Source organism: Zea mays, chromosome 8, assembly GCF_902167145.1.
Source record: "Zea mays cultivar B73 chromosome 8, Zm-B73-REFERENCE-NAM-5.0, whole genome shotgun sequence".
Lineage (NCBI taxonomy): Eukaryota > Viridiplantae > Streptophyta > Magnoliopsida > Poales > Poaceae > Zea > Zea mays.
In genome coordinates this window covers 107,062,568-107,072,731 of record NC_050103.1, presented here as the reverse complement: position 1 = coordinate 107,072,731, position 10,164 = coordinate 107,062,568, and the positions used below count along the sequence as shown (strand labels likewise).

General features: G+C 48.1%; 1 protein-coding gene across 1 annotated transcript; it reads right to left on the bottom strand.

Moving 5' to 3' along the window:
• Positions 1 to 1,727: 1,727 nt before the first annotated feature.
• On the bottom strand, positions 1,728 to 3,962 carry LOC103635660 (ubiquitin-NEDD8-like protein RUB2). Its single transcript, XM_008658065.4, has 3 exons — positions 3,614 to 3,962; positions 2,254 to 2,513; positions 1,728 to 2,141 (listed from the first exon to the last, which is right to left on the bottom strand). Exons 1-3 carry the CDS (start codon positions 3,704 to 3,706, stop codon positions 2,033 to 2,035), a joined length of 462 nt encoding a protein of 153 aa, XP_008656287.1. The 5' UTR covers positions 3,707 to 3,962; the 3' UTR covers positions 1,728 to 2,032.
• Positions 3,963 to 10,164: the final 6,202 nt, after the last annotated feature.

The window sequence follows — 10,164 nt, the reverse complement described above, 5'->3', positions numbered from 1 at the left end:
CGCTATAATTCACCGGACATGTCCGGTGCACACCGGACTGTCCGGTGAGCCAGCGGAGCAACGGCTACTTCGCGCCAACGGTCGACTGCAACGCATTAAATGCGCGTCAGCGCGCGCAGAGGAGCAGAGCACGCGCGGGTGGCACACCGGACAGTTTACAGGACTTGTCCGGTGCACCACCGGACAGCTAGGCGGGCCCACTCGTCAGAACTCCAACGGTCGGAACCCAACGGCCTGGTGACGTGGCTGACGCACCGGACACTGTCCGGTGCGCCATGCGACAGCAGCCTCCACCAAACGGCTAGTTTGGTGGTTGGGGTTATAAATACCCCCAACCACCCCACATTCAAGTCATCCAAGTTTTCCAACTTCCAACCACTTACAAGAGCTCTAGCATTCAATTCTAGACACACCCAAGTGATCAAATCCTCTCCCAATTCCACAAAAACTTTAGTGTTAAGTGAGAGAGATTTGTTGTGTTCTTTTGAGCTCTTGCGCTTGGATTGCTTTATTTCTCATTCTTTCTTGAGATCAAACTGACTTGTAATTGAGGCAAGAGACACCAATCGTGTGGTGATCCTTGTGGGAACTTTGTGTTCCAAGTGATTGAGAAGAAAAGCTCACTCGGTCCGAGGGACCGTTTGAGAGAGGGAAAGGGTTGAAAGAGACCCGGTCTTTATGACCACCTCAACGGGGAGTAGGTTTGCGAGAACTGAACCTCGGTAAAACAAATCCGCGTGTCACACTCTTTATTCGCTTGTGATTTGTTTTGCACCCTCTCTCTCGGACTCGAATATATTTCTAACGCTAACCCGGCTTGTAGTTGTGATTAACTTTGTAAATTTCAGTTTCGCCCTATTCAACCCCCCCCCTCTAGGCGACTTTCAAGGGTGTACCCCCTGACCGGCGGCTTGAGAGAGAGATAGGGATGGAATTAATCTTTACTTCTCCTCATTGTCTCGGTATAGATATAAATAGCCCACCGGCTAACCAATCACTCCTAAGATTAAGGAGATAATAAGGGAAGCTAATAACTAACTCCTAAGATTAAGGAGATAATAAGGGAAGCTAATAACCAATCACTCCTACAATTAAGGGGATAACAAGGGAAGCTAATAAATGGGAAGCTAATAAAAGGGAAACTAATATTTATCCTTTCTAATTTAGTCACTATTCGTGGCATGTTCCTTCATGCGTCCAGCGCGCTCTGTGGCGCGACGGATGTCCCGAACCCGCCGGCGCATGCTGTACGCGAGGCCCCACATGACACTTCCAAAATTGGACTACACAAAAGCAAAAGCATATACTTCTAAAAACAGCTTTTGCTCCGACCTCTTAGATTGGCTTTTAGCATTTTAGAATCAAAAGCAACAGCAAAATGCCCAACCGAATACTTCAGGCCACCCGAGTTATGAAGTTTGTTGCCAATTTGTTCGAGTTCGACCAATACGATGATTTGTGTGTTTAAAAAGTTTAGTCTAGTTAAATCAACAATAGATTTTGTTTAACAGATGTAGGCGCTGGCTCTATTAATGAGATGGACACCCATGGAAGACAACCATAACACAAATTCCTGCCTAGATTAACCATAACAGCAAAAGCCAACATCCCTTTTCAACCAAAATGATTCAAATCAATTTGTTACAGAAAAATGATTCAAATCAAAGGGACATGCATGGCAAAAATGAGCACATTCTTACTGTGCGAGTGATGAGGAAAACCAAAAATTAGATACACACACGATTTATTTAGCCAACAATCTTAGTCTGCAAGTGATGAGAATTCAAGGGAACCAGAAAATAGACCACAACACGATTGATGTAACCATTTAGGTGAAAGGGAAGACCGGGCAATAAGAATGAGATGACAACTGAATGAACTAGTTCAAGCATTTCTTAAACAGTACAGATGACACCTGACTCTAGTAGTGTGCTAATCACATGGTACAATCAACCACCCAATACAAGGCTTCAATTCTAAAACAACTCCATGTAACAGATAGCATAAGCAGAAAGTACAAGAACTTTTTAATCTAGCAACCACCCCTCAGAGCAAGAACAAGATGGAGCACTGAACCACCTTCAATGTTGTAATCCTTGGCAGTTTTGTCATCAGCAAGTTGCTTCCCAGCATAAATGAGCCTATGCATGGAACATTTTTATTAGGACCACACAATGCTAAAAAAGATTACAAGAATTTGGAGCTTAGAGAGAGGTTTCACATTCATTTAGATTTTGGGGACAAGTAGAGTACCTCTGCTGAACAGGTGGGATGCCTTCTCTCTCCTCAACATGCTCCTTAATCCTATCAATTGTGTCATTGGGCTCGATGTTAATCTCGATTTCCTTCCTAGTTAGTGTCTTCACCTTGATCATAGTTCCACCCTTGAGCCTCAAGACCAAAGGGAGTGTTGACTCCTTCTGAATGTTGTAATCAGCTAATGTCCTCCCATCCTCCAATTGTTTGCCAGCAAAAATCAGCCTCTGCTGGTCAGGCGAAATGCCCTCCTTGTCCTGAAAAATACAAAGTCAGATACCCTGTCGAGTTAGAATGGCATTCTTTCACCTGTCTCTAAATCAGTGTTACTTAAAATTGATTATCACAAGTTTTGGAATCTGATTCACATTTAAATGCACTTTGCAAAACAAATGATACATGAAAAATGATCACACATGGTCAAAGGTGTGGGATAAAAATATTGAACATGGACAGGTGTTAGCAAATAAAATTTACTTGAGCATGGACAATGTTATCCAAAGCTATCTCCAATTGAGGTTTTTGACTAGGCAATTCTTTTGTTCACCAAAAATGACTCAAAGTCGGCTTTTATTTCCTAAAATGTGTCTGAGAATCTAAGTAGCAGTTTCACTCCAAAAACATAAGCGAAAATAAGGAATATCTCACTATTTTGCAAATCCTAACAGAGGAAAAGAAACATGCTATTCCGCAATGGGGCCAGGTTACAAGTAAGATCAAAGTCATGGTTTTCCTAAACTAAGTCACATAGTATACAAAACAAAGTATTAAAACAAAAGATGGCTTGGCCTTTAATTAAGTAGCAACCATGATGCAATATGGAGGCCTCCATTCCAAATTGTAATTTGTTTTGGTTTTTCTAGGATCTAGGTGCATAGTTTGTGCTACTCAAAACGACTTACAATTTGGCAATGAGGGAGTAAAAGCCATAAATAGTGATACTCAGTATTAGTATGGGGTCAACTCTTTACATTCCTATTATGAAAAGAATTCTATGTTAGGTGCTTGTGGAAATATTGCATCTTCCATAACCACATAACAGTTTATAAGTACTAAATTTCCTAAATTTGTTTGTTCATCAGAACGAATAAGGCTTAAGTGTCAACAGTACACGGCACGATACCAACCACCGAAAAATTATCATAAGCGCCAGTTATGAGGAGAATCTTCATACTTCAGCCAATAGACACTATCCCAAGATCTTTTTCCCCGCAAAGGGCAAGAACCGCACTAAAGGAACTACCAAATTGATGAAACAATCAACACGCCTACTCCGATGTTATCACCGATCACGAAGGACACAATTCGGCTACGAATTGGGAGTCGTAGAGGTGAACAAAGGGGAGGGGAGGCAGACCTGGATCTTGGCCTTGACATTATCGATGGTGTCGCTGCTCTCGACGTCGAGCGTGATGGTCTTCCCCGTCAGCATCAAGACGAAGATCTGCATCTCGTTGGCTATGACCCGTGGTCTGGGGCTAGGGTTTACGGTGGCCTACCGCGTAAAGTCGCCGAAGCAAAAGTCCGAACCAAACGAGGAGGGAGGCTCTCGCAGTGTTGATTAAAGAAGATGATGATTGAGGTATGAGGAAGCAGAGAGGACGCGTGGTTGTTTTGCATATTTGCACTCGGGGGGTGCTCGTGTTCGCATCGAGGTCCTCCGTGTCAGGTTGCGGGCGCTGCCCGTGGGCCCCAGTGGCATCTCCGATTCGAGGCCAGGGGACTCGGGGGAGTGCCTTTCAGCTGTCGTGGGCGCGTCGCTGCCAGATGTAGTGGACCGTGAAACAAGGCTCATTTGGGCCTTGTATTGGTCCAGCTGTACGGAATTCCGGATGGCATCCCAGACTAGGCTGATCCCTCGCTAGGCTGATCATGCCTGATGTAAAATCACCTTGCTCAATTTCAACAAACTCTATCCTACTTGTTTCTATGTATATCAATTACTCACTATAGAAAAATACATATATCTTTTATTCTAATTATACAATTACTTTAAATAACCATACACTTAAGTGTACTAGTCTATATCGAAGGTGCTTGTCCACTGGTTTGTAGGGGAAACAAAAGAACAGATTTGCTTGCACTCAAATCTAGTAGTAGTAGGCTGGAGTGTACTGTAGACGGAGAAAGCTGAACGAATGGTCCCACTCTATTCAATCCATACGAAGAGGAGATGGAGACCAAGAATATGCTTGGCCTGAACAGTGGACTCCGTCACGTTTGAACGGAGCGAAAAAAAATCGGAGCAATGGAGGCGGCATCTTCGGCCACGGATCCACCGCCCATGGCGGCGCGTTTCGTTTCTCCGCTACCATGTCAAAATACAGTGTATTGTGCGCGCCTTGCGCACATGTTGACCAAGGCGCGCATGTTGACCCGTATTTTAAAACGTGCGTGACGATATTTAAGTAGATAGAAATTGTAGTGTGGAAATGTTATATGAAGAATATTCGTTATGGAGCATATAACTACATAGACACAGTCACACAAGAGCAGATTTAAGAAAACTTTGGTAAATTGTAGTAGCTTTTGACTAATATTGGAATAGGCATTGTAGCGGTTTGAAGAACTGTACAGGAAACATAGATTGCAATACATACTAATTAGCATTTAAAAAGCATACGTCAAGAGCTAACAACAGTGTTTTCCAGAAGTTACATTAATATACACAGGTTCAGAAAGTTTCTAACAGTTGGTCTCTATGTACACAGATGCAATTTGGACCAACGGTAGAGGGAACTGAGATTGTAATACATATTAAGTAGTATTAAAGTAGCATATGTCAACAACTAATAGCATTGTTTTTTCCCAGATGTTGCATCAACACACATGGAGTGACAGGCTTCAACAGATGGTTTATTTATATAAACATAGATGCATTTTTCATCAGTGTCAATGATATACGGATGAGCACATTCTCCCCCTATGAGTCCGTATTGCTGTATTGTTGAATACTTCGTAAAGGAGTACATGGTTCTATTATCCTACTGGAATATAAAAAGAGACTGGGAATACATGTAGCAATTACACAAGAATTTTGGATGAACAATATCAGCAATATTGGACATGTATTTATGTGTCAATTCTAATAACAAAATATATTGTCATAGCCTCATAGGATCTCTATACAAAAAGGATAAAGAAATAGAAACAATGTGTACATTTAAGGTAAATGCAAAGGGTACATACAATAGAATTGTGGATTAGTACTATGGGCTGTAGCAGACATATAATTATGATTTAATGTAAATAGAAAAAAGGTTGTCATAATCATGCTAGATGCAGTTCTCACAATTAGAGACCTTTTTTTTACTAAAGCTACACATGGACAACATGAACAATAATAATATGTACCAACCAAAAAAAAGAGGTTGTACATGAACAACATGAGCAATAGTGGCATGCACCAACCAAAAATACTAAAAAGTTGCTTGTTGGTGTCCACTCGTTCAAAAAAAATTTAAAAACAAAACGAAAAATTGTTGGAAAACATCTTTTGGTCATGAAAACATGGTAGGCAGTTGTCCATACCTTCTTTGCATGGGCCACATATATTACCAAATTTATTATCTTATAACAGCTCCTGCAATTTCCTTGTCCAACGAAATACAACTGCAACATAACAGAATAGTTGTACATAGGAATTCTTGATTAATATGCTTACAATTTTACTGAAGTATAACTAAAAATATTAATGTTTATGACACCAAATAAGTGCAGAGATAAAAGTAAGTTAATGCACAAAAAATGGAATTATCTCACATTGATTCAATAGCATGGCGTACTTCATACATTAAGAGCCCTGCAAGAAGGGTTCGACCACCGCTCACGTGTACAACAACCCTCCTGATATTTCAATGAATCCCATTGTATGGTTGAGATGATGTCCAAGAACATGAAGAACAGGAAAATAGAATTGCAACATAGTTCCAAGAACTAAATCCTTCTGTGGCTAGATGTGAGCAGCAATACCACATGGAATAATGCCTAGGAACATCAAGAATAGGGAAATAAAATTGCAACATAGTTTCAAGAACTAAATCCTTCTATGGCTAGACGTGAACAGCAGCACCACATGGAAGCGAGAATGTTTTCAACAAATGTAATAACAGCAAAAAATGACTCGTCATTGGATAGTGAAGGCCTTGGCTAATAGTATATCGCTAGGCTATATATTGATGTAGCGAGAATGGCGTTCGCACAACCTTCATTCGAGATTTGACTGTCACCATTTTAATAAAAGCATTCCAGCCCCAATATTTGCAGTATATAAGAACTCATCATCTGTAATGAGTGCATGTGTTGTATTCACAGAAGGTTTAACAAAATAATTTTTTAACACAACATTATTAGGCTTTTTATGCTAAAAGTAAATACAGGTAATCCGTAGCAACAATTCCAGGTGGGTTTAAATAAATCGCAGTGAGAATGATTTCTATATGACAACAATTTCAGCAAATTGAGAATTTGAATAATTTTAACGCGAAAAGTAAGTTAGGGTACAAAAAATAGAATTATGCCATCTTGAATGAATAGCATGGTTCACTCCATAGGTTAGGAGCACCTGCAAGAAGGCATGAGTTCCTCTCAATTGTCCAGCAAGTGCTTCATGCAATGTCAGAACTCTGACCATGCTTGTCGAGGACCATAATTAGGGGTACCCCCAAGACTCCTAATCTCAGCTGGTAACCCCCATCAGCACAAAGCTGCAAAGGCTTGATGGGCGCGATTAAGGTCAAGGCTAAGTCCACTCAAGGGACACGATCTCGCCTCGCCCGAGCCCAGCCTCGGGCAAAGGCAGCCGACCCCGGAGGATTCACGTCTCGCCCGAGGGCCCCCTCAAGCGACGGACACACCTTCGGCTCGCCCGAGGCCCAGTCTTCGCGGAGAAGCAACCTTGGCCAGATCGCCACGCCAACCAACCGTATCGCAGGGGCATTTAATGCAAGGGTCGACTGACACCTTATCCTGACACGCGCTCCTAAGTCGACAAAGCCGAAGTGACCGCAGTCACTTTGCCGCTCCACTGACCGACCTGACAGGAAAACAGCGCCGCCTGCCCCGCTCCGACTGCTGTGTCACTCGACAGACTGAGACTGACAGCAGCTAAGTCCAGCCTCGGGCGCCATAGGAAGCTCCGCCTCACCCGACCCAGGGCTCGGACTCAGCCTCGACCCCGGAAGACGAACTCCGCCTCGCCTGACCCCAGGGCTCGGACTCAGCCTCGGCCTCGGAAGACGGTCTCCGCCTCGCCCGAACCCAGGGCTTGGACTCAGCCTCGGCCTCGGAAGACGGTCTCCGCCTCGCCCGACCCAGAGCTCGGACTCAGCCTCGACCCCGGAAGACGAACTCTGCCTCGCTCGACCCTAGGGCTCGGACTCAACCTCGACCTCGGAGGAGCCTCCGCCTCGCTCGACCTTGGGCTCGGACCCGCCACGTCACTGGAAAGGCTATCATTACCCTACCCCTAGCTAGCTCAGGCTACGGGGAACAAGACCGGCGTCCCATCTGGCTCGCCCCGGTAAACAAGTAATGATGGCACCCCGCGTGCTCCATGACGACGGCGGCTCTCAAGCCCCTTACAGAAGCAAGGAGACGTCAGCAAGGATCCGACAGCCCCGACAGCTGTACTTCCGCAAGGCTCAAGCACTCCTCTGACGGCCACGACATCACATGAACAGGGCGCCAAACCCTCTCCAGCTGCCACGATGGCATGTACTTAGGGCTCTAGCTCCTCTCTGCTAGACACGTTAGCACACTGCTACACCCCCATTGTACACCTGGGCCCTCTCCTTACGCCTATAAAAAGGAAGGTTCAGGGCTCTCGTACGAGGAGGTTGGCCGCGTGGGAGAACGGGCTGGCGGACAGTCTCTCTCTCTCTCTCCCTCGTGAACGCTTGAAACCCCCTACTTCAAGCGCACCCGACCTGGGCGCAGGACAACACGAAGGCCGCGGGTTTCCCCTCTGTCGTTTCTCACCCCCTTTCGTGCTCCGTCTCGCGCCGACCCATCTGGGCTGGGACACGCGGCGACAATTTACTCGTCGGTCCAGGGACCCCCCGGGGTCGAAACGCCGACAGTTGGCACGCCAGGTAGGGGCCTGCTGTGTGTTGATGAACAACTTCCCGTCAAGCTCCAGATGGGTAGTCTCTAGCAACCTCTTCAACCCGGGACGATGCTTCGTTTTGGGAGTCTAGAGTTCATGTCCCTCGACGGCAGCTACGACATGGTACTCCTTCCTCCGCCGCGCGACAACGACAATGGCGGCCGTCAGCCTGCCCACCGGCGGCGGAATCGACGACGTCTTCCCCTCGTGGCGGAAGAGCAACATCCGGGCCTGTCCCGTCACCTTCCCCACCGACGGAGGAGGAGGCGGGGCAGGCATGGCCAAGCAGGAGGCGGCACCTCGTCGGCTGTCGAGCGAGTCGACGGCGCTGGCGCCCCAGCGGGGGACACGTCGGGCGTCGACCTCGCGTCTGAGACGAAGACAAGCGTCGTTTCCCCGCAACACGCCAACTCCAAGCAGACGGACGACGCCAGCACGCTCGCGAAGGACTTGCTGGGCGTTAGCCTCGTACCTGAGACAACGGTGCAGTCCGTCCCTAACGCGACTTCGTCGCCACCAGTCAATCAAGAGGTACCGTCCGTTTCCCGTTCCATGCATTTTAGATCCAGCAGCGACCCACCAAGCGACCCCGCTTCGGTGGACGCTTTCGTAAAGGCGTGTCCAAACCCTCCGGGGTACCGTATGCGGTCACCCTGGGACCGGCTGATGGTCGTCTCGACCTACGGGCCTCTGGGTTCCGAGGAAGATGACGAGCCCGACTCTAGTTGGGATTTCTCTAGGCTCGATAACCCCAGTGCCATGCGGGACTTCATGACCGCATGTGACTACTGCCTCTCTGATTGCTCCGATAGTAGCCACAGCCTCGGCGACGAGGACTATGGCTCAAGTCGCGAATGCTTCCACGTCGATCTAGGGGGTCTCGACGAAGGCAACCATCTTGGTATGCTGGAGGACGGTGATCCCCCTAGGCCTGCGCCTCGCGTTGACATCCTTCGGGAGCTACCTGTGGTCCCAGTCCCTGCGGGGGGTCAGGACGCACAGCTCGAGCAAATCCGCGAGGTACAGGCCAGGCTCGACGGGGAAGCAGGACAACTTGTGCAGCTTCGGCAAAATATCGGACAGGAGTGGGCAGGCCGAGCACCGGCCGGAGAAGCGCGTCATTTGGCCCAGGACATCCAGCACCGCATCGCCGACGATGCCAGGGCAAGGCTGCCTCCGGCTTCCAGTGGGGTCGGCCAGAACCTGGCTGCAGCAGCGATACTACTCCGAGCGATGCCGGAACCATCCACCACCGAGGGGCGGCGTATCCAGGGAGAGCTCAAGAATCTCCTGGAAGATGCCGCAGTCCGACGGGCCGAAAGCTCTGCCTCCCGAAGGCAGGGGTACCCCCCGGAGCATCGCGCCGCGACTTCCCGGATCATGCGGGAAGCCTCGATCCACACCGGGCACACGCGGAACACCGCGCCTGCGGCCTCGGGTCGCCTCGGCAACGAGCACCACCGTCGCGACCGTCGAGCCCACCTCGACGAGAGGATACGCCGAGGCTACCACCCCAGGCGTGGGGGACGCTACGACAGCGGGGAGGATCGGAGCCCCTCGCCCGAACCACCCAGTCCGCGAGCTTTCAGCCGGGCCATACGATGGGCGCCGTTCCCGACCCGGTTCCAAACCCCGACTACTATCACCAAGTACTCGGGGGAGTCAAAGCCGGAGTTGTGGCTCGCGGACTACCGGCTGGCCTGCCAGCTGGGTGGCACGGACGATGACAACCTCATCATCCGCAACCTTCCCCTGTTCCTCTCCGACGCTGCCCGAGCCTGGCTGGAGCATCTGCCCTCTGC